This window comes from Pelobates fuscus, chromosome 3 (genome assembly GCF_036172605.1).
Source record: "Pelobates fuscus isolate aPelFus1 chromosome 3, aPelFus1.pri, whole genome shotgun sequence".
In the NCBI taxonomy this organism is placed as follows: domain Eukaryota; kingdom Metazoa; phylum Chordata; class Amphibia; order Anura; family Pelobatidae; genus Pelobates; species Pelobates fuscus.
In genome coordinates this window covers 348,216,357-348,242,263 of record NC_086319.1, presented here as the reverse complement: position 1 = coordinate 348,242,263, position 25,907 = coordinate 348,216,357, and the positions used below count along the sequence as shown (strand labels likewise).

The 25,907-nt window shown below is 44.0% G+C and overlaps 1 protein-coding gene across 1 annotated transcript in view; it reads right to left on the bottom strand.

Moving 5' to 3' along the window:
* Positions 1-11,849: 11,849 nt before the first annotated feature.
* Positions 11,850-25,907, bottom strand: part of LOC134603294 (proprotein convertase subtilisin/kexin type 5-like) — a 218,336-nt gene continuing 204,278 nt past the window's right edge. Inside the window, exon 16 of the mRNA XM_063449140.1 lies at positions 11,850-14,974. Coding sequence (XP_063305210.1) covers positions 14,556-14,974 — 419 coding nt within the window. The 3' untranslated portion in view covers positions 11,850-14,555. The remainder of the gene's footprint in view (positions 14,975-25,907) is intronic.

The following is a 25,907-nucleotide window of genomic DNA, read 5'->3' as shown; positions in this document are numbered from 1 at the left end:
GATATCGAGCTACAAAAAAATCGATCATGCGCCATCTGCTAAACGCAGCTAAGGCCTCCATACCGGCATAATGGAAACAGATGGAGATCCCGACGAAGGAGGAGTGGGTTAGGCGAGTGGAGGACATTCAGGGTGCGGAGGCGCTCCATGCCTCCCTGACAGGCAGGGAAACCAAACACGTGGAAGCGTGGCAACCCTGGTTTATGTATATCTCTCAATACCCGCGGAATGGGGGGGACGCGCTCCGACTCCCCCTTAGCATGGACCATACACCGCCCCCTCTTCTCCTCCCCCTATCTCCCCCCCGCACCTACCCCTGCTCCCCTCACACTCATACTCTGAATAGGTAAGACTGAGGAAAATCTGACGTACAGAAGGGAGTACTACCTCCCACCGAAAACACGCCACATCACATAACTGACGCAACACATGTACAATTCACCCAGCAGAATCCACCCACCACCAGTGGGCACATATCATACACACACAGATCGCAAAAAACAAACAGTAAGGCAGATGCCTGAAAGCCTTAGAACGCCACCTTTGCCCATTCTAGATATCACTTACATAACTTCCCAAATGAGAGCAACAACCACTTCCCCATTAGATCGAATAACAGGGAACACATATCAAATTGGTACATAATAAATTAACGGGGACGACAAAATGCTAAACACTGGCAGTGCAAGCTCCGAACCCAAAGCATAACTAACAGATAAGGCAGGACCGCAAATTGGGAACAAACACTAGTTTCAGAGATAGATGCCTCGCGGAGAGGTACAGACTGAGGGACATGGAAAAGGTTCGGCTAACAAGCCAAAAGAACCAGGGGATCGTATTACAACTTTGAACCTCGACCTAGTCAGTAATCTTAGCATGATGTGAATAGTACCCTCAAACTGACGGTATGTTGGAGACCTGCGTGTCCCAAATTGCAAATCTTCTTATCGAATGTATTGATTGTTTGAACAAATTCTCAATAAAAACAGATTTACAAAAAAAATAAATAATGACAAACATGTAAAACAGTCAAATACCTTATGGAAGACTGCAGTGGTAACCAATCAGAATGCTGGGCACATACCCACCCTTGGTGCCAGCTGATCAAATCACTAAAGGGGTGGAAGGGACCAAGTCCCTGTTTATATACTAGTGGGTCACCAAAGAAAGGAAATAAGCTCCCTCAAGCTAAGGACTCCGCTAGGTAGAATATACCCTCAGCTACCTACAGCACCCAAGAGGAACAGAGGGGAAAGGTGCACTTGCGGTTGGCAACACTGGGCAGGATTACCAGCTCAGATAGCCATGAGATGGAGAACTGTGTTTTAAACTGTAAAACAAGCACATTCTTACGGTACTGACACATACAAAATATAGTCCTGCTTTTGAAACTGCACCAATGATACACAATCACATTCCTGGTTTTGGGGTGCTGTAGTTTCCTAGTGGTGTCCCACATCTGGGGACAATAGGGAACTGTCAACGGACAGCACAGCATGAGTGCAACTTCAGACATGCTCGTGCTGTGCAGCAGACACTAGGACCATGCAATGAGTGCTTCATCAGTGCTCCCTGAATGTTCCTGAGAGCTGAAGGCCAGCCAGGTTGTTTCACATGTGGCAGGCCCGCCCTTTTTTGGTTGGCCCTTCCCCTTTTGGCCCTAAGCGGCCATGACCAATGTGGGCGTTTGCTAGTGACATACCCCTCCTGTTAGCTACCGATGCTCCTTCCAGACTCTGCCCACCTGTCCTGATTTACACATGAGACCAGGGCCGGACTGGGAAAAAAATTAGGCCCGGGCATTTTTCAATCAGAGCGGCCCCCTAAGAAGGGGGCGGGGCCAGAGAGGGTGTGTTTTGTCATCACTGATGACAAGCACGCCCCCTCTCAAAGTGAGCATGTTAGTTCAATGTGCAGAGCCCCACTGAAGAGCTCTGGCATTAGAAAAAGGCCCTGAATTTGTTCTGCGCAGAGCAAGCAAATTTAATAACATGCTTGCGCTGTGTTTGCTTTTAAATTGTCTCTGGTGTCTCCACAAGTGGGATACCAGAGGACAAAAGGGCCAGGAAAGTGTATGATGCATGTGTTTGGAGCCTGCTTGAGGGATTGCGTGTGTGTAGAGTGTGGTGTGGTATTGTGTAAATAGGTCAATTTCATTTGTGTTTGTGGTGTAATATGTGTGGCTAGGGGCTGTAGAGAGTGTGTGTATAGGGAGCATAGTGTTATAGGGGATGTAGCGAGTGTGTGCATACGGGTTGAAGTGTGTGTGTATAGGTGACGTAGTGTGTGTAGGGGTTGTAGAGAGGGTGTGTTTAGAGAATGTTGTATGTGTTTGCTGACAAGGAATGTAGTGTGTGTGTAGGAGATCTACTGTGTAAAGGACCCAGAGTGTGTATAGGAGATTGTGTGTGTGTGTGTGTGTGTGTGTGTAGAGGATTAAGAGTGCATATAGGGTAAGGGATCTAGCGTGTATCTGGAGCGTAATGTGTGTAGTGGTGCAGTGTGAGGGGTGCTTTAGTGTGTGTGTATATATATATTTGGACATATTGTATGCGTGAGGGGCGCAGTGTGTGTGTATGTAAGAGGGGTGCTGTGTGTGAGGGTGTTTTTATGTGCCGTCACATTCTAGGTTTCTAATTTTCTTAGTCTGTTAACTCACTGAGGGTTATTTTATTTATATATATATATATATATATATATATATATATATATATATATATATATATATAAAATAACCCTCAGTGAGTTAACAGACAAAGAAAATTAGAAAGAGCTCATATATATATATATATATATATATATATATATATATATATATATATATATATATGTGTGTGTGTGTGTGTGTGTGTGTGTGTGTGGGAGTGTGCTGTATATGTGTGAGTGAGGGTGCTGTGTGTGTCTGTGGGTGCTGTGTGTGTCTGAGGGTGCTGTGTGTGTGTCTGAGGGTGCTGTGTGTGTGTCTGAGGGTGCTGTGTGTGTCTGAGGGTGCTGTGTGTGTCTGGGGGTGCTGTGTGTGTCTGGGGGTGCTCTGTGTGTGTGTCTGGGGGTGCTGTGTGTGTGTGTCTGGGGGTGCTGTGTGTGTGTGTGTGTGTGTCTGGGGGTGCTGTGTGTGTGTCTGGGGGTGCTGTGTGTGTGTCTGAGGGTGCTGTGTGTGTTTGAGTGCGCTGTGTGTGTTTGAGTGTGCTGTGTATGTTTGGGTGCTGTGTGTGTGTCTGAGGGTGCTGTGTGTGTCTGAGGGCGCTGTGTGTGTTTGAGTGCGCTGTGTGTGTTTGAGTGCGCTGTGTGTGTTTGAGTGCGCTGTGTGTGTTTGGGTGCTGTGTGTGTCTGAGGGTGCTGTGTGTGTCTGAGGGTGATGTGTGTGTCTGAGGGTGATGTGTGTGTGTCTGAGGGTGCTGTGTGTGTTTGGGTGCTGTGTGTGTCTGGGGGTGCTGTGTGTCTGGGGTGCTGGTGCTGTGTGTGTGCCTGGGGGTGCTGTGTTTGTCTGGGGGTGCTGTGTGTGTCTGGGGGTGCTGTGTGTGTGTCTGGGTGCTGTGTGTGTGTTTGTGTGTGTGAATGTATATTTTATTTACATTTAAATATATATTTTTTATTAATAAAAAAAAAAGTTATATCCCCCCTCCTCCCTTCTTACCTTTTAGCCTGGAAGGAGGGGGGTCTGTTCTGCCTGTGGGGAGAGGGGGATCCGTTCTGCCTGGGGGGTGAGGGGGGGGGTGCCGTGCAGCTTCCTTCCCTGGTGGTCCAGTGGTGAGAGTGAACTTTAGCCTGAAGGCTATAGTTCACTCTCGCGAGATCTGAGCGTTGCCGCGGTAACCGCGGCAACGCTCAGACCTCGCGAGAGGACCCGGCGGAGCTGCTGGCTAGAGCTCCGCCAGTCCTCTCGCCTGCCTTCCTACCTCACACCCTCTCATGCCGGCGGCCGCCTGTCAGTGTCTCTGGGCCGGTGAGGGAGATCTTTGATCTCCCCACCGGCCCATGGAGACACACAGCAGGGCCGGCGCTCGGGTAGCGCTAGCCCTGCAGGGGCTGGCAGGGGAGATCCTGTGATCTCCCCTGCCGGCCTCGGCCCCACGGCCATCGCGGCCCACCGGGCATTTGCCCGGTATGCCCGATGGCCAGTCCGGGCCTGCATGAGACATATTGGGAGGTATGCACAATGTTAACCCTTTGTTGTCCAGGTGTCAGGACTCTGTTCTTGGTCATTAAACTGCTATATACAATATGTTCTGGATATTTTAACCTTTCAGGGGTAAATATATAGATGGACAGATAGCTAGATAGATAGATAGATAGATAGAATTCAGTTTTCATTTTAGTCTTGCATTTGACATTTACTTTAAATTCACTTTGAATATCCTACAATTCTCACTTAACCCCTTCAGGACGGGTGACGGACAAAGTCCATCATCCTGGGGATACCCTTAACGATGGGTAACGGACCTTGTCCGCCACGTGGTAAAATTAACCCCAGATCACCGTGATCGCGGGGTTAAAGGTGCTCCAGTCTGCCTCTCTATTAGAGGCAGACCGGGAGCACCCGATCGCGCTGCCGCAGCACCGGTGCTCGCTCTGACAGGTTGTCAGAGCGAGCACATGTGCTCCATATACTCACCTTCCGTCTCCCTGCACTTCTGGTTTCACTGTGAAGTGCAGGGAGACGGATCATCACTGATCTTGTCCCTGTTAGAAAAAAAATAAAGTTAATTTAAAATCCCACCCCCCTTTTAACCCCTTAAGGACCAAACTTCTGGAATAAAAGGGAATCATTGTCACACATGTCATGTGTCCTTAAGGGGTTAATAAAAAATTAACCCCTTCCCTGCCAATTGATCACTGGCTACAGTGATCAATTGGCAGGGATTAAATTTTACTGTCATCTGATGTTTTTTTAACCCCTGAAGGTTAATTCTTTTTTTTTTTTTAACCCTCAGGGGTTAAATTTATTTTATTAATTAATTTAAATTAATTTAAATTATATTTAGCTAGCTGGGGTGGGTGGAAGTTAGTGGGGAATTGGTGGATTTAGTGTTAGGCTAACTAGGAGTTAACGTTAAAAAAAGTTTTAAAATAAGCTTTAAAAAGTTAAAAATTACGTTTAAAAAAAAGTTTTAATAACGTTTAAGTAAAAAATAAAAAAGACACCCCTCTTTAACCAGTCCAAAAATAATTAACCCCTTCCCTGCCTACAGTGATCAAAATACAGATCACAGTATAATACTGTGATCTAATTTTTTTTAACCCCTGAGGATTAACTTTTATTTATTTTTTAAATATTTATTATTTAATTAATTCATTTAAATATTTTATAATTATATATTTTGCTTGCTGGGGTGGTGGGAGTTATGGGAAAATTGGGAATTTACTGTTAGTGCTGCTTACTGCTAGTTAGGGGTTAAGGGTTAAAAAAAGCTTCAAAAATTTTAAATCTGTAAAAAAAAAGTTTTAAGAAAGTTTAGGAAAGTTAAAAAAAATAATAAGCAAAACAAGAGTTTAAAAACTAGTTTTAAAAAGTTTAAAAAGTTTAAAAAAGTAAAAAAATACATTTAAAAATGCTCATTACCACTACACCTGGAACAAACTAGAGAAAAAATGATCCCACGCTAGGTTCAAAATATGCCTTTTGAATTACCCCAGGGTGTATTCTTTAATAAATAGTAATAGTAATTATAGTGTTTGTGGGGAAGTTTCAATAACCAACCATCTAAACTACTCCAAAATGGAACTTGGACACAGCGTAAAACTTCAAAGTTAGAAAAAAACTGAATGGCTGCCTCTCAAATGTGCCCCTTCAACATCCACATATACCTGGCAAAGGTACATACGGGGGTATTGCTGTACTCAGATGACATAGCTGAGCAACATATGAAGTATTATACAGTCATAGCAAACATAAGGTTTGTCAAATATACTGCGCAAACTCACTTTGTGAGTCAAACAGGCAGAAAAAATGCTTATTACCAGTACACTTGGTACAAGCTAGCGGAAAAATGATCCCATGCTAAGGTTCAAAATATGCCTTTTGAAATACCCTGGGATGTCATCTTTAAGAAATAGTATAGCTTTATGGGGTATTTGTATTATATAGCCTGGTAAAATACTCTAAAACGGGACATGGGCACAGCGCAAAAATTTAAAGTTTGAAAAAAACTGGAATGCCTATGTCCCAAATGTGCCCCTCCAATGTCCACATATACCTAGCAAAGGTACATACGGGGGTATTGCTGTACTCAGCCGACCTAGCTGAGCAACATATGAAGTATTATACAGTCGTAGCACACATAAGGTTTGCAAAATATAATGTGCAAACTCACTTTGTGTGTCAAAAAGGCAGAAAAAACGCTTATAACCACTACACTTGGTACAAGCTAGCGGAAAAATGATCCAACACTAAGGTTCAAAATATGCTTTTTGAAATACCCTGGGATGTGTTCTTTAAGAAATGGTATGCCTTTATGGTGTAGTTGTAATATGTAGCCTGCTCAAGTGCTCCAAAGTGGAACACGGACGCACCAAAACCCTCCATGAAAATTCACACTTAAAAACCTGAACTTTTCACGTATCTTTTACAGCACTGTAACTTCACAAAAGGGTGCCAAAGACATACAATAGGGGTGTCATTTAACTCAAAAGTCTTAGCTGAGCATAATTTGGGGGGTTTGAACTTAGTGGCACATACGAAATATACAAAATGACCAGCAAAAATGTAATCCGTACGTAAAAAATGCCCAAAATTATTTTTTACCACATACTTTGGCATATATTGGTGATAAAATGGGGGTATGTTAAGGCACAATATGCACCATATGTGATACCCTGGAGTGTCTACTTTTACAAATGGTAGGCCATTGTGGGTTTTTTCGAACAGTCATAATACCCCAAATGGAAGCATAAGCTCATTAAATCCATCTCTCAAAATTCTACTCTGAACACTGAAAAGGACAGGTCTCCTATGTGGCACTGTAGCTTCACGAAATAGTGCCAAAGACATACAAAGGGGGTGTCATTTTACTAAGCAGATGTAACTGAACACAAAATAAAACTTTGTACAGGAATAGCACACACCAACCTTACAAAATACACATGAGAAGTTCTTTGTTATAAGTTTGTGTGCCAAAAACCAAAAAAAAACACAATTTTACTCCAATATTTAGCAGACGTTGGCGGTGAAATGGATACGTAGAAAGTGTCAAAACAACCTTAGGTAAATTGCCTGTGATGTCTACTTTATATAAATATATACTTTTGTGTGGCAATTTTGTTTTCTTTTATGGCTATTAAGCTTACAAGACAAACATACCAAAGTCTAAAATCGCTCCACATTAAAAGTTTATTTTACTCCTTGTGCTTTGTGACCTGTAACTACCAAAAAAAACTTAAAATCCCAGACACGTTATATATTCTGTAAATCAGAACAACTAAATGAATTTATTTTTAATTACTTTCCATAACCTGCACTAATTATGCACACATTATTATTGCAAACACTGTAAAAAAAAACTAACTTTTTATTTTTTTTTGCATTTTTCTGTATTTTTTTTTAGAATAAATAAGCATTTGTGTGTATATATATATATATATATATATATATATATATATATATATATATATATATATATGTTACATCAAATTAAAGCTCTTTCTGTCCTATAAAAAAACAGTATATAATGGGGGGCGGGGCCTGACAGTTAAGATGGCCGGTCGTACATTTTGAGAGCTCCTGCTACAACGGGCAAAAGTGTGAAACTACTGATCGAACTAATAACGTTTGCGGCAAACGGTACCCGGGAACGGACGCAGAACAACACTACGAACACAACGGTACCAGTACGGCACCAGTGCGCTGCAGAAAATCTTAAACTGACCATGCGGCCTACACCTTAGTGGGACCTGAGGCCAGGGAGAAGCGTCCGATCTCCCGGCAGGGAACATGCTCATAATCATAAGAAGAAGCCCATTACAGCCCTGCTGCCCCCCCCCCCCCCCCTAGACCGGCGGGGGTCATCCCAGTCCTTGCTGGGGACAATTACCCCTACCTACATACCTGACCAAGCGGCAAAACCTTCAAGTAAACAGGACCTACAAGGCCCAGCCAAGATGGCGGCACAGACGCAGCCGAGCACCAAGCACACACCTATTAAACCACCCAAGCATACGCTGGACTTTCTCGACCGGCTACGTATGTACCTCTGGGTAAGGTTCAAAACCTGGAGACAATCCTACAGGCTGGCGATGAGGGAGGTGGCGGTGTGGATCCGCCCGGCTATCCAGCGCGACCTGCAATGGAATCCTCCTAGCAACTCAAGAGCACCCTCCAGACTGAAATGGAGTCTCAGCTCAAAAAGGCGGGGAAACAGCGCCGGGTCCCTCGCACGACGACACTCACGACTTTAAGCCGCAGAGCAGGACCCGACCTACCCCACACTCACCGGTCCCAGCAACCATCGACCGGCAAAGCACAACCTCGCATGCAAATAATCACGAAGCTAGCTGTGATGCTGATCGAGATGCACCGAGGCTGGATGCAGACGGACGACACTGGCGTAGAGCTCTTTCAAGGCCCACCAGGGAGAGAACCAGAAAGGGACAACCACTCAGCCGCATAGGCAGGACCACCAGAACGGGCATCGGGTGAAGCAACCTGGACACATGCAACCTGGACGCATGCACCTGGACGCATGCAACCTGGACGCATTTTGTTTTCTTTTATGGCTATTAAGCTTACAAGACAAACATACCAAAGTCTAAAATCGCTCCACATTAAAAGTTTATTTTACTCCTTGTGCTTTGTGACCTGTAACTACCAAAAAAAACTTAAAATCCCAGACACGTTATATATTCTGTAAATCAGAACAACTAAATTAATTTATTTTTAATTACTTTCCATAACCTGCACTAATTATGCACACATTATTATTGCAAACACTGTAAAAAAAAACTAACTTTTCATTTTTTTTTGCATTTTTCTGTATTTTTTTTTAGAATAAATAAGCATTTGTGTATATATATATATATATATATATATATATATATATATATATATATACATATATATATATATATATATATATATGTTACATCAAATTAAAGCTCTTTCTGTCTTATAAAAAAACAGTATATAATGGGGGGCGGGGCCTGACAGCTAAGATGGCCGGTCGTACATTTTGAGAGCTCCTGCTACAACGGGCAAAAGTGTGAAACTACTGATCGAACTAATAACGTTTGCGGCAAACGGTACCCGGGAACGGACGCAGAACAACACTACGAACACAACGGTACCAGTACGGCACCAGTGCGCTGCAGAAAATCTTAAACTGACCATGCGGCCTACACCTTAGTGGGACCTGAGGCCAGGGAGAAGCGTCCGATCTCCCGGCAGGGAACGTGCTCATAATCATAAGAAGAAGCCCATTACAGCCCTGCTGCCCCCCCCCCCCCTAGACTGGCGGGGGTCATCCCAGTCCTTGCTGGGGACAATTACCCCTACCTACATACCTGACCAAGCGGCAAAACCTTCAAGTAAACAGGACCTACAAGGCCCAGCCAAGATGGCAGCACAGACGCAGCCGAGCACCAAGCACACACCTATTAAACCACCCAAGCATACGCTGGACTTTCTCGACCGGCTACGTATGTACCTCTGGGTAAGGTTCAAAACCCGGAGACAATCCAACAGGCTGGCGATGAGGGAGGTGGCGGTGTGGATCCGCCCGGCTATCCAGCGCGACCTGCAATGGAATCCTCCTAGCAACTCAAGAGCACCCTCCAGACTGAAATGGAGTCTCAGCTCAAAAAGGCGGGGAAACAGCGCCGGGTCCCTTGCACGACGACACTCACGACTTTAAGCCGCAGAGCAGGACCCGACCTACCCCACACTTACCGGTCCCAGCAACCATCGACCGGCAAAGCACAACCTCGCATGCAAATAATCACGAAGCTAGCTGTGATGCTGATCGAGATGCACCGAGGCTGGATGCAGACGGACGACACTGGCGTAGAGCTCTTTCAAGGCCCACCAGGGAGAGAACCAGAAAGGGACAACCACTCAGCCGCATAGGCAGGACCACCAGAACGGGCATCGGGTGAAGCAACCTGGACGCATGCACTCCAAGGCCTACGGCTAACAACCCTGCTCAGGCCGCAGAGACTATTACCCCCACAAGCCAGAGACACAAAGAATTACGGACTATAATGCATGCCACCCACCATGTTACTCAGATCCAACCGTAAGCAATGTATAGTCTATAGTCGATCCCTACCCGGGGAGTAAACTCACCCTACACAGCTCGCTGCACGCAGGCACTACACACATGAAACCAATACTATTCATGACACCTGCTCAGCGACTATAAATATACACCATTGCAACCATATACTGACACACAAACTTGGCCCGACAAACAACCATTACACCAGACATGGATGGTACGGCTCCTTCCTTACAAACCATTATCGTGTCATAGCATGTTCTTATACCACACCATAGATCTGTGCTGTTTTTCTTACCACGCAATGTTTTGCTTTGTTATCGCCTGTAATTGTGACCTTTATTTTAAAAATGGTAACCTAGCCTATATCACACATATGTAACTCACGTTTATATAACAACTAGTCTAAGCCTGTACCACACAGATTGAATGTTATTTTATGATGCTTAAAGCTAGCTGAATAGACAAGCCAGCGATGTTGTTTTCAGTCATGTGATAGAACCCCACTAATGAACACTCTCCCTGGCTATCGGGACACTACCTGTCAGGTATAGGCTGAACCGAAAGCAGTTCCATATATATGTGTTTTCTGCTAGTCTCATAGTCCATAAGCCTCCTCATGTTAACACGTAGGGAAACAAGGCACTACTTCTAACTCAGAAGCCGGCTACCAGCACCAATTGCGTCACAACAGTGTTGTTTAACATAACAGTCCGACGTGTCTCCACCAGATATTAGCTTTGTGCATTCTCTCATGCTTTACTTACCCTATTACCATGATATGTCTCTTAACCCCTTAAGGACCAAACTTCTGGAATAAAATGGAATAATGACGTGTCACACACGTCATGTGTCCTTAAGGGGTTAAACTATCTTTGACTAAGAAAACTGTAGCCTCTTTCCCTTAATATGTACTCTAGATGTATGCTGGTTAGCCTGCCATCTAAGCATACTATAAATCTTACAATTGTGCGACAACCAAGCCTGTTCTCAACATCTGTTTAGTTAACTAAAAAAAAGTGCATGTAATCTTGAATACCCCACTGTTATAAATGTTGAAAATAAGTGTGAGGAATGCCGTTGGGGTACTGCAAAAATACTACTGCAAAAGTAAAGAATATAAAAAATAAAAAAAACAGTATATAATGTGTGTCGGTGCAATAAACGAGAGAGATGCAAATTGCAGTTGAACGCATTCAGCAAGAAAATGCAAAAATTGCTTGTGTCATTAAGCTTAAGACAAGCTTCTGAAGCTGTGTCCTTAAGGGGTTAAAGTAAATAGACTTGTCAGAGTTGTTTAGCAAGCTTTATGTTATCATTTCACGCACTTACTTCTTCTGACCTTCTTTAAGACATTTCCTTTGTGATTTATAATAATTTAAAATGACTAATAACAATTTAAACCCAGTTATTATGAAGCGAGCTGGAACAGATAACACCATTAAGTTGAATTGAATTGATATAATTGTTGTTTGTATAACTTGGTTCTACAACTAGAGAATAATAAAAAAAAGAAAAAAAAAGAGCAGTGCAAATCCTTTTGTTGATCGAACAATGGAGTCATTCAAGACTAAGACCTGGAGACTCAGAATATATGCAATAATCAGCAGACCAATGGCAGTGTAAACATAATTTCTAATCTGATTAGATTAACTCATATCGGGTAGTACATTTTATTGTGTGTGTCGACCTAAACAATCCCACATTTTCACAAGAAAACAAGTACATGCTTCTTATACAAAAGGTTCAAATATGTACTTGTTTTTCTTACTTTGGTTGTCCATTCTCTGATTTCTTTAATTCTCAAAATACAGGTTAGCATGCATAAATGCCTATACATATACATTGCTTGCTTGACAATACAAATAACCAACTTACAACTTATGTTAGCAACAGCTAACAAAAACAGAAAAAAATCTAATAGAAAACATCAATAATTCTATCAACAAAGTCTGGGTTTTGCAGCCTGAACGGCCCTATACAGCAGTGAAATGCGTTGTCCCATTCATTACGGGGCCATTCGAACTGGTGAAAAAATTTGTACACTTCACTCTCCCATAATATACAGTTTGTTTTGGTCAATTCCTGCAAAATAAACCCTACCCACAATGCACAAATATGGAAATTTGAATAAAATACATAGTAAACACATACAATGCATAATTTTACTTTATCTAATCCCACCAAAAAAAAATGTTTTTTTACTAAGATTTAGTTTACCCATAAAGCACTAACATACAGTAGTAAAGCATAAGACCTTTATTAGTTAATAATTATATACATTTTGTATCAGATATGCTTAAATATAGAATAAATGCCATTCTCTATATAGTATTCTATATGCTATATAGAGGCTGTGTAGCAGAGATCCAATACTCCTACTGAAGATCTCTGCTATTTCCCCTCGTTTATTTTTGCTCACTATTATGGCTTGTCTCACATTTTGATTGTTTTACCATATCCTTCTGTAATGGTTTATTTTAATTGTGTTTATGGTTACTATATTGCTTCACATATAATTGCTCACATAGCACTTGGCGCCTCGTGGGAAGATTGCTGATTAAAATTGATACAATAAAGAACCTCTTTATAAGTACAATAAGGTGCTGGGCAGTTTTTGTTTGTATTTACTATTTCTCATAGGTTAACATTAACTTTCATGAAGTTTGGATAGATGTTTTTTTAGAAATGTATTTGGGATCACTAAACCAGAAATAAATTATGAGGAATTTACAGTTTTTAGCCCAAAATATATCCAAAATGGTAAAAATTGATTCTACAGCTAGGATATTTTCACTTGCATTGTTATATATAGTTAATAAATGAATGGGCAATGGATTTACATATACCTACAAACTTTACTTGTATTAGGCCACAATTAGAACCATCAATACAAGTCACTATGCAGGTCAATATGCATCACCTCTAGTGACACATATTTCAAGCTGTGATCATCAGTGCTGCTGGAATGGACATTATATTTACTACCCAGATATTAGCCAAAATATAGAAGAAAACACTGGGAATTATGCATTGGATGGACAAAATAGCAAACTGGGGAAAAAACTCATTTTGGTTAGTTCTTAGGCAGGTCTCAAACAAACCTTTGCTCATTTGTACCTCTATAAAGTGAAGCCACACTATCTGCACATAAGGCCAACATAGAAGTACTAGGTAGGTTTGCTACACAAGAGATACAGCAAACTTCGATAACTATTTGTGACAGTAGTCACCATCACCAGGAGCTTAAGATGAACAATTCAATTAGGCCTCTGGTTGACTCTTATGTTTAAGTCACCTTGTGTGGATATTTATGGATCCCCAGTAACAGAGTCTTTGGACCTGTTGGCTGGCTGCCACAATCCCTCAATCCCTGGGATACATTAAGAGAGCTAGGCCTGAGAGCTGCAAGTGCCTTTGTAAAGTCAATAGCAATCACTGTAAGTAGAGCTGCAGAGGAATAGGTAGAGGAGACGATACCTGACTGGAAGAAAAGTCTGGCCGAGTGGAAGAGTTCCGAAGAGACTCCAGTCAAGCTTCAGCGACTGGGGCTGAAGTGGTCCAGTCTCCCTCCCCAAAAGCTAGAAAGCGAATTGGGCGGAGGTTCTCAGTCAGAGTATAGTAGCTCCATTACACGTTTCTCTTAGTGGCATAGTGGGCAAAGAGTACACACAAAGATTACCTTTTTGATTATGGGAGACACCAATCATACACAAATAAGCCATCCATCTGATTTGCAAACTTTATACGTCCACTCTGTGCAATAGCACAAGTAAGCTAAATCTTAAGAACTACGTGCAGACTTACTGTAGGACAAGAACCTGTGTTTTCTCGTAATTTCTGTTCTGGTTTTCTGCTCAGTAATATGAGGTATTTAAAAGTATAATGCAAATAACCAAGCATTTATGCTTGATATCTGATGATTAATAAAGTTTTACTTTGCGTGGCAGAGTCTCTTTAAACACAATCATCATATATAATATTTTCGGCAGGAATTTTGTCTCTCAAGTGTGATTTTATCAAAACGTAAGAAACTCCCATGTTTACGAATCTCATTAACATTAAACTTAAACTAAATAAGATCATATATTGAACTTTCATGGCAGTAACCATTCCCAAAAAGTCTAAATTTTAATATATGCCAGTTTCTGCTCATGATTCATTCCAATTATTCATGCTGAACCCTACAAGCTATACTATAAAGCGTCTCAAAAATCGCATAAATATTTTGTCCGTTTAAAAGGATGAGAGCAAAACTATTTGCTTCTTCAGACAGGTAAACTTTCACTTATACAACTGGTATATATCATCCTGTGATGAAAATTACATGAGCAAATACTGCAACTCATCTCAAACGTTCTCCAAATACAGTCGCTCATGAACTGCTTCTTTGTCGACTCTACTTTGACGAAAGCTAAACTTTCTATACACAGTACCATCTGTAGTGGTATATACAACATCACATTCATCCAAGCTGTCTTCTTCTACGTCAGAGCCCTTTCTTAGAGCCGTGTGTTCTTCTTGGTCACAAAAGGAAACCGCTTGAGAGTAACCACCTAGTCTTTCATAGCTTGGTTTCCAGCATAAAATCTTCTTAGATTTGACTTTCTGCATAAAAAACACCATGAAAGCCAGGATCAGCAGCAACAGGACCAAAGCTGGAGCCACGGCAGAATAGTGCGAGGCAACGCGAGAAGATTTCATGTTTTGCTTCAGGTTTTTCAAGGCCATTTGTTCTGCTTCAACCTGTAGGTGCTTTATGCACAAAACTGCAAAGTGAATGGAAATATGAATTCACATTATACTTCATAATAGCAAACGTAGATGTACAATCAAGTCTATCTTAATAAGTAAAATTTTTTGACCATGTGCTTTTATTATTGAAAAGAATGATGATGCGACAGGATGAGATTCAAGATTACAAATAATCTCAATTTATACCATCAGATTATATCTGCCCCCATGTCACATATGAAAATATTAAAGTCCGAAGATTATTCCAAGTAAAAAGATTTATTCCAAGTAAATTGTGAATAGCGGGGGCAGGCACAGCATGGCGGGGACAGCCGAGCTAGCCAAACGTGTTTGCTAAGAGCTTTGGCCCAACTGAGCCTAAAAGTGACTATTATTAGCAGGGCCGGCCCTAGGGGTGTGCGAGCTGTGCCGCCGCACAGGGTGCCATGGGAGCAGGGAGCCCCATGAGGCCAACACAGCTCACACACGGCCGGTCGGGATTTAAAAAAAGAAAAACAACAACAATATTGCGGCGGTGGTGGACCTTACTGTGTGGTGTGGGTGGAGCTTCTCGTGCGGCGGAGCTAAACTGACGGTGGGGCTAAACATGCCGGGTAACTGCTGCAGGGGAAGCAGGAAGGAGTCCCTGCTTGCCCAACAACCAGTCTCCAGGAGCTGCACAGCCTCCACTTCTCCATAATGAACAGAGGTAACTATGTGTGATTGTCTGCCTGTGTGTGTGTGTGTGGCTGTCTGTCTGTGTGTTTGACTGTCTGCCTGTGTGTGTGACTGTCTGTGTGTGTGTGTGTCTGTCTGCATGGGTGTGTGTGGCTGTCTGCCTGTGTGTGACTGTCTACATGTAAGTATGTGTGTGTAAGACTGTATGTGTGGCTGTGTGTGTGTGGGGCTGTCTGCGTGTGTGTGTGGGGGGGGGGGGGGGGCAAGGGGGCTGTCTGCCTGTAACTGTGTATGTGTGTTACTGCCTGTACCTGTGGGTTTTTGTCTGATCCTGTGTATGTGACTATCTGCCTGTGACTGTGTGCATGTGGTGGATTTAACAGTCTATATGTATAACTGTGTGCATCTGACTGTGGGACTGTGTGCACATAACTCTGCAAAAATATACACCTGCAGTCACACACAGGCCTAAATGCATGTTTTTATCTTAATTAAATACCCATCACACACAGCCAATAAACGCAGCACAAATATCACATACAACCAATGCACGCATATCACATATAGTTAATACACCCATTACAAATATCACACACACCCAACACATAGCATACATATCACAAACAGCCATCACACCTATCACATACACAGACAACAAAAAATTTCATCATAATATAGTGAGATGTATTACAGTGGAGCTCTGGTATATGAAAAGCACATTACTCTGTGTTTTATAGTTAGGGAGCTCGGTGATACACTAATAGACATATTACATAGAGTTGTATTGTTGTGTAGTGTATGATCTTGATACAGAGCTCCACACTACTGGGAGTTTTATTATTGTGGAGTTCTGTGATAAATGGAGAAGTAGCGCATTACTACAATTTTTTATTCCAAAGAGGTCAAGGTAAATAAGTATAATCCAGAGCTCCAAAGCAAAACCACTCACAGTATTATGTGGCATACTTAGTCTGCTCCTCTGTAATGTAGGGGAGGCAGTCTTGCACTTCTGGCCTGCACTTCTGTTGGCTGCAGACAATAAGTAGCTGTCTTCCTAGCTCGGGATAATCAGAACGCAGATTAGCAGAGAACACTGAAAGTCCCTGAGCTTGCGAGACAGTTACGCATGGTCTGTACCCAGTGGATGGGCAGACTAGATTCAGATCAGCATGCCCCTCTCCCAACTAGGTAACAACAGGAAAGGAGGAATAAATATTTGTTTTTAAATCATTAATTTAATAAATCCCCTATACAATCACTACACTCCTATACACACACTATACATGGATTTTTTGCACAGGGCGTCTAAAGGCATAAGGCCGGCCCTGATTATTAGCCATAACTGTGGTTTTTGCAGCTCAGCACGACAGTGGCTCACTGCTAAAAAAGAGTTGGGGCTCATGGAGACCAGTTCATGCATTTTTGATGAGATACACCGCACTCCACACATGCGCCTTAGCGTAACACGCGGCCTAATGGCCGATCTCCGGACATTGGGACCACACCAAGCAGCAGCTTTCCTGATGCCCCTCCCCCCCCTCTGGACCGGTGGGGGTCATCGCGGCCCCCGTTGGAGAAGCTCTCATACCTGCAGCGGGGGAGTACCCTTCCGGGACACAGACCGCGTGCTAAGACCAAGATGGCCGCTGAGCCACAACCTCCGACGCCTCAGGAGAATCCGGAGGCCTGGAGGGAGTGTTTTGCGGCTAAGTTCAATCGGATCTGCCAAGACTTCTGGAGGTGCATAGAACGCAATCTTACCCACGGTAACTCACCTGCCACACTGGAGATTGAGGCTGACTGGCAATTCACCGATCCGGCGCAAGGTCGGGCGCCAACATGGAGGCATGCCCACCTCGCCCTCTGACTTACCAGTGGTCTCTATGGGCATTAAGACGTAAAGCAGGACCACACCACTCTACTGTGCAGCCCTCAGGAGAGAGACTAACCCACGCTCGCAGACAGCCCTGCCGGAAGGGTCACACACCGCAACACTGCTCACAAGCACCGAAAAGGCCCAGAGGACCTGGTCCGGTTAATGGACTCTGTTACTTGCCGGCCGACACGGCGCAGGAGTGCGCAGGACTATGGGGCTGGTGGCGTCCGTGCATGCAGAAAGGTGGACTAGAGACTCGTAGGGTTAGCAGCCTCCCATTAGCGGGTATCGGCTGATCAATCCCATGCCCAGTCTGTTCGTGTGGCCTATAATGCTTGGTGTACGTTTCTGTATAAGGCAATTAACCTACTGGCTTATTCTTATTCTTACTCCCCCTCGATATGAATCCCCAATTTCTCTTTAAGATAGTGCAGTAGCATACTAATGTTCCCAGCCCCACTGGGATCTAATACTTAATGTTACTTATATGCCAGCAAAGCCCATCTAAGAGGCTAGCTCATGCATAGCACTACCTAATACCACGCTGAGTCTAGTTAGACTGTAAACATGCTATAATAGCCTAGACGTGCCTACTACACTAATGCTGGGACTGGGGTCCACCACTGAAGGTCATGTTCCTACTACATACTCTATAAGACCTCAAGCACCCTTTTACCCCAAGATGACAGTTCATCCTGATCATGCTGTCTAGTAATAGCAAGTTGGGCCCACGTGGGACCCCTACCTTGGAGGCATATATCCCAGGCCATGTCAGCCTAGCTAGCAGACGTTACCCCTGCTGCTGCAGAAATATCTTAGCTCGGAGAGAGCACTATAGTTTACCTATTATCTTAAGATATATGTTTAGGTTCCTCCACCGAGAACAGCACCTGTTACTTAGCTACAGAATTAACTTCTGTTAAACGTGATAAACTATTTTCTTTTCTGTGACCACATTAATGTCAGCCTATCCAGTATGTCTCCATCACTCTTAATGTTCTCTCATTGCCTGACATTATCTGCATCAGCCTGTTTATTAACCAATTATTAAATTGCAGTTTTATTACATGCCACAGTATTTTGCTTTTTGAAATGTCTGCATTTGCTGTTGTGGCATGAAACGCTTGCCTGTCATACCTATGCACAACTAAAAAATAAAGAATAAAAAAAATAAAAAAATAATAATAATTGTGCATGGCAAATTAACTGCAAAAAATTAGACAGCTAACAAGAAAATAAGAAAAAGATACCACTATGGAACCACATACCAATGCCTAAGATGCTCCAAGTGGGGGTAACTCATCATTTTGCCTCTTTATAAATCACTGGTAAGATCACATATTGAATATGCTGTGCAATTTTGGGCACCTGTTCTAAAAAAGGATATTATAGCACTAGAAAAAGTGCAGAGACGGGCTACAAAATTAATAAAAGGAATGGAACATATCAGCTATGAAGAAAGGTTAACAAATGTAAACCTATTTAGTTTAGAAAAACGTCACCTGAGAGGGGATATGATAACATTATACAAATATATTCGGGGCCAATACAAACCATTGTGTGGAAATCTATTCACAAACCAGACTTTACATAGGACATGAGGCCATGCGTTTAGACTGGAAGAAAGAAGATTTCGTCTAAGGCAAAGGAAAGGTTTTTTTACTGTAAGAACAATCAGGATGTGGAATTCTCTGCCCGAAGAAGTGGTTTTATCAGAGTCCATACAGATGTTCAAACAGCTACTAGATGCATACTTGCAAAAACAGAATATTCAAGGATATAATCTTTCAATGTAGGGTAATAACTGCTTGATCAAAGGATAAATCTGACTGCCATTCTGGGCTCAAGAAGGAATTTTTATCCTAGCTTGTTGCAAAATTGTGCTTCAAACTGGGTTTTTTTGCCTACTTTTGGCTCAACAGCAAAAAAAACTAATGTTAGGAAGGCTGAACTTGATGGACGCAAGTCTCTTTTCAGCTATGTAACTATGTAACTATGTAACAACAGTTCAATTAAATTTGTTGTCTATTTGTCTATTTTGTAATTTAAGCTAAGAAGAAAAGGCTGGCCTTGTTGTACATCTACAGAGACACTTTCTCAACACCTAACCCATGCACTTCATAACAGGAAACCGAAATGTAGAACTAAATCTATTTTAGTTAGCCAAATTATTTTATCATGCGCATTTCTCAATATAAAATATTCTAAGAGACGGGGGCGGGGCCTGACAGCAGAGCGGAGCAGACGCGTGTTGCGGATGCTCCTGCAATTTCACGCAAACAATACCAAATCCCGCTAAGCAGAACCAGTGACCCAACTTCTGTTGGTTCCCAAGCGACTCAGGACACCGAGACCTATGGGATGATGCCTCTCCCGAGGTCATACACCGGAGTCCCGACCATTCTGCCGCTGAGGCCTACACACGAGGCGGCCGCGGGGGAGACGGCCGCTCTCCCGCCGTCCCAAAGCACTGCAAGGCACAGGTGGAACCCCCCCTATGGACCAGTGGGGGTCATCCCGGTCCCCACCAAGCTAAGACCACCACCATACTTGGTACCTGTCGGGCAGACCCGCAGAGCACAACCCAGATGGCAGAGGGCCTAAAGAATCCCATGCCAGAGGACCACCTAGCGACCACGCAAGCAAAGCTGGTCCTGATCTTCAATAGATTCTGGGCGCAACTGGCAGCGCGACAAGCGAGCGCACCGAACCCAGACCAGCACACGACCAAACCAGCAACTACCCGGACCGGCCCGTGTGAACCCGCAAACCGCCCCAAGCTACCAAACACCCAGACAAACCTGCGACAACGCAGGAGACCGCGGAGACCACACAGACTGACCACCCTGCAGAAGATCGCTAAAGCCAGCGGTAAGCACAAAATGGTGAGAAAAGCCGGTGGGCGCCGACCTCTGGTGACTCTGACAACCACAGCCCCTCCAGATGGCGGATCAAGATGGCGGAACTGTCAGGGTACCTGTGGTCTCTACCTCCGAAAGAGGTAGAGACTTAGCTGTTCCTCCATCCAGACGGTCTGATGGCTCCCTTCCCCGCGGTCTATCCGGTCATGCTAGGCCGGCCGCGAGGGAGTGACTGCCTTTTACAGCATCTAGGCAGGAAGTAGTCATCAGGACACTCCCCCAGAACAACCTGTCAGTCAATGGCTGCAGGACCAATCAGGACGCCTTGGGGGCGTGGTTACTGCTCTGAACAGGGTATTTAACAGAGCTTCTTTCATTAGCTCATTGCCCTGTCGTGGTTCTAGCTTGTTCTAGTCACTCAGTGCTTGTGTATTCTATTATCCCTTTTGGTTTTGACCTGGCTTGTTTACCTTACTCTGCTTATCTCTGTTACCCTTGATTCGGCTTGTCTCTCGCTTACCTGTCTTCTGTTACCCTCGACCTCGGCTTGTCTTTGACCATTCTATACTGTACTACTTACGTTAGTCCGGCCATTCTAAGGTCCGGTATACGTATCTGGCTACTGTTTGTACTCTGCGTGTTGGATCCCTGTCCCGATCCTGACATTACGACAGGGCCAATGGATCCTGCAAGTACAAACAGTCAGCTGGCTGCTCCTGATCCTAGGTATGAAGCCATGGATCACAGAATGGATCAGATGGCGCTTGCGCTACAGGCTCTATTAGCTTGTGCCAATAAACCACCAGAGGAGATACGTAATACCCCTGTTTCTCCTGTCGGTTCAGGTCTAGAGGTAGCCACAGTGGGTGCTTCTTCTCACATTACCCCCCCAGTACGCTATGGTGGGGCTCCTGAGAAGTGTCGTGGTTTTTTAAACCAAATTAGTATCCACTTTGAATTGCAACCTCGCTCTTATCCTACAGATAGGGCAAAAGTAGGATTTATTATCACCCTACTCATTGAGAAAGCTCTGAGATGGGCCAACCCACTATGGGAGAACGATAATCCATTAGTTTATAACTATAACGCATTTGTAGCTGCTTTTAGAAGAACATTTGACCCTCCAGGTAGAAAGGTTAATGCAGCCAGATTACTGTTGCGCCTGAGACAGGAGAACCGAACAATGGTGGATTATGCACTAGAGTTCAGGTCTCTGGCGGCAGAAATCAAGTGGAATGAGCAGGCGTATATGGATGTATTTTTGAATGGCCTATCTGATGTAATCCTTGATGAGGTTGCTACCAGAGAACTCCCTGAGAATTTAGAGGATTTAATTTCGTTCATCTCTCGTATAGATGAACGTCTAAGAGAGAGACAGAACACTCGAGAGGGGAACCAGAGACCTTCTTTTAGGTTAGCTCCCGCTGTTCCAAGTCCTGACTCCACGATATCTTTGCTTACTGAACCTATGCAGAAAGGGTATACCCGCCTCTCTGAGGAGGAAAGACAGCACAGGAGAAGAGAGGGTTTGTGTATGTATTGTGGAGCCAAGGGTCATTTACTCTCGAACTGTTCTAACCGCCCGGGAAACGCTTGCACCTAAGTCTCTCTAGAGGACAGGCCTTGGGTGTTTCTATTTTGTCCTCTACTCCTGATTATAAAGATCACAGGCTTCTGCTACCAGTTTCCTTAACTTGGGGGAAGGAAGTAGTAAGGGCTATGGCATTGATAGATTCCGGTGCTGCTGAGAATTTTATCGACCAAGCCTTTGCTAGTAAGAACAATTTCCCATCCCAGCTAAGGGAGACACCTTTGGCCGTTGAGGCCATAGATGGTAGACCACTACTAGACCCTGTTATCTTTCGTGAGACCATACCCATTAATTTAAATGTGGGTATCCTACACGTGGAGAATTTATCTCTTCTGCTCATTTCGTCTCCTTCCGTTCCCATAGTTCTGGGGTACCCATGGTTGAAAAAACATAACCCTATTATCGATTGGGAGTTAGGAGAGATACTCTCGTGGGGCCAGGGCTGCCAGGATCGGTGTTTGTGCAAGTTTCTCCATTAGCTAATATTAACATACCGGAGAATCCTACTCAGTCCACAGAAAGACAAATACCAGACCTTTACCTAGACTTAAGGGCAGTGTTTGACAAGAAGAATGCCGATTCTTTGCCTCCACACAGGTCATTTGACTGTAAGATTAAGCTTCTACCCGGCACTATGCCTCCGAGGGGCCATATATATCCTTTGTCTGTTCAGGAAAACTCGGTTCTAGAGGAGTATATTCGGGAGAATTTAGAAAAGGGATTCATCAGGAGGTCTTCTTCTCCGGCCGGGGCTGGGTTCTTTTTCATTAAGAAGAAGGATGGCACGCTGAGACCTTGTATCGATTACCGAGGCTTGAATAAAATAACTGTCAGAAATGCCTATCCTATCCCACTGATTACCGAGTTATTTGATCGTCTTAAGGGCTCCAAAATCTTCACCAAGTTAGATCTCAGAGGGGCTTACAATTTGGTGAGAATCCAGCAAGGTCACGAGTGGATGACGGCATTCAATACCCGGTATGGCCATTACGAATACACTGTTATGCCATTTGGACTATGCAATGCTCCTGCAGTATTTCAAGATTTGATTAATGAGGTACTTAGGGAGTTTCAGCATGATTGTGTTATTGTTTACCTGGACGACATACTAATACATTCTAAGGAGATTGAGACTCACCATAGACAGGTCAGAAAGGTATTACACAAGCTGCTGCAACATGGTCTATATTGCAAATTGGAGAAGTGCAGTTTTGATCAGTCTCAGGTAGACTTTCTTGGATACGTGATTTCTGGGGAGGGTTTTAAAATGGATCCTGTAAAACTTCAATCTATTTTAGACTGGCCCTTGCCCAAAGGACTCAAGGCTATCCAAAGGTTTATTGGTTTTTCCAACTACTATAGGCGCTTCATTAAAGGATACTCCTCTATCATTGCGCCTATTACCAATATGACCAAACAAGGGGCTGATACTAAGTTCTGGTCTAAGGAAGCTCTGGGTGCTTTCAAGACTCTCAAGGAACTTTTTGCCTCGGCTCCCATTCTAGTCCATCCTGATACGACTCTGCCTTTCTTGCTCGAGGTCGATGCCTCTGAGACAGCAGTTGGGGCTGTTCTGTCTCAAAGGTTAGGGGTGGATAAACCGTTACACCCTTGTGGTTTCTTCTCTAAGAAATTTTCTGGGCCTGAGAGCAGATATGACATCGGGGAAAGGGAACTGTTAGCAGTCATTAAAGCCTTAAAGGAGTGGAGACATTTGTTGGAGGGGACCCTACACCCTATTACGATTTTGACGGACCATAAAAACTTGTCCTATATTGGGGAGGCTAAGCGCTTATCCTCTAGACAAGCTCGTTGGTCCTTATTCCTGACTCACTTCAATTATGTACTGACTTACAGACCTGGTTCTAAAAACTCTAAAGCCGATGCATTATCTCGCCAATATGAACCTTCTACTGTACCTGAACCAGTTCTTTCTTCTATAGTTCCGAAATGCAATATCATTGCTAATACGAATCTCAGGATTCATTCTCCATTACTGGCCGAGATCATTAAGTTGCAACATCTAGCACCTAAACAGACTCCTGCGGGCCGTCATTTCGTTCCTCCTGCTCTTCAACTGGAACTTTTACAGTGTTTACATAATAGCAAGATGGCGGGACATCCTGGTATCCGCAAAACTTACGCGTTGATCTCTAAGGACTTCTGGTGGCCTGCTTTACGGAGGGACATTGAGGAGTTCATCGCTGCATGTGAAGTTTGTACTAAAACCAAACAACCCCATACGCTTCCATGTGGATTCCTGCAACCCTTGGAGGTTCCAGAAAAACCATGGTCCTGTTTGGCCATGGACTTTATTGTCGATCTACCTATCTCTAAAAGACAGACTGTTATCCTCACCGTGGTTGACAGGTTTACTAAGATGGCACACTTCATTCCCCTGCCTAAACTCCCGTCTTCTCCCGAATTGGCAGAGATATTCGCTAAGGAGATTTTTCGCCTACATGGGATACCCTCTCAAATTGTATCGGACAGAGGCTCCCAATTTGTTTCCCGCTTTTGGAGGTCCTTCTGCTCTCAACTTGGTATTAAATTAAACTTTTCTTCTGCCTATCATCCTCAGTCTAACGGAGCTGCTGAACGTACCAACCAGAAAATTGAACAATATTTACGATGCTTTGTTTCTGAACACCAGGATGATTGGGTCGGTTTGATTCCTTGGGCGGAGTTTGCACACAACAATCTCGTTTGCGATTCTACTCATTCAAGCCCCTTCTTCATGAATTATGGTTTTCATCCGTCTATTCTTCCTTCGGATTCCCCTTCCCAGGGGGTGCCGTCGGTTGATGTTCATGTTGCCAATTTGAGGAAGTTGTGGGATCAAACTCGACAAATCCTTGTGCACAACTCTATGTTGGTCAAGAAACACGCTGATAAACGTAGAAGGGCGGCTCCGGTCTTTGTTCCAGGTGATAGGGTATGGCTGAGCACGAGGAACATCCGTTTAAAAGTGCCCTCCATGAAGTTCGCTCCTCGTTATATTGGACCCTACAGGGTGCTGACCCGTATCAATCCAGTTGCGTATCGTTTAGCTCTTCCTAATACCTTACGCATCCCGAACTCGTTTCACGTTTCATTGCTGAAACCACTCATATGTAACAGATTTTCCTCCACAATAGCCCCTCCTCGCCCCGTTCAGGTGGAGGGTCAGGAGGAGTATGAGGTTAACTCTATTATTGATTCTCGAATCTCCCGGGGGAGAGTACAATATCTGGTTGATTGGAAGGGATATGGTCCTGAGGAGAGGAGTTGGGTACCTCAGGAGGATGTTCATGCTCCCCGCCTCCGCAGGGCGTATCACTCTCGCTTCCCATCTCGTCCCGGTTCATTCCGCCCGGTGGGCGTATCTGAGAGGGGGGGTACTGTCAGGGTACCTGTGGTCTCTACCTCCGAAAGAGGTAGAGACTTAGCTGTTCCTCCATCCAGACGGTCTGATGGCTCCCTTCCCCGCGGTCTATCCGGTCATGCTAGGCCGGCCGCGAGGGAGTGACTGCCTTTTACAGCATCTAGGCAGGAAGTAGTCATCAGGACACTCCCCCAGAACAACCTGTCAGTCAATGGCTGCAGGACCAATCAGGACGCCTTGGGGGCGTGGTTACTGCTCTGAACAGGGTATTTAACAGAGCTTCTTTCATTAGCTCATTGCCCTGTCGTGGTTCTAGCTTGTTCTAGTCACTCAGTGCTTGTGTATTCTATTATCCCTTTTGGTTTTGACCCGGCTTGTTTACCTTACTCTGCTTATCTCTGTTACCCTTGATTCGGCTTGTCTCTCGCTTACCTGTCTTCTGTTACCCTCGACCTCGGCTTGTCTTTGACCATTCTATACTGTACTACTTACGTTAGTCCGGCCATTCTAAGGTCCGGTATACGTATCTGGCTACTGTTTGTACTCTGCGTGTTGGATCCCTGTCCCGATCCTGACAGGAACACCACGAGGCGCCCAG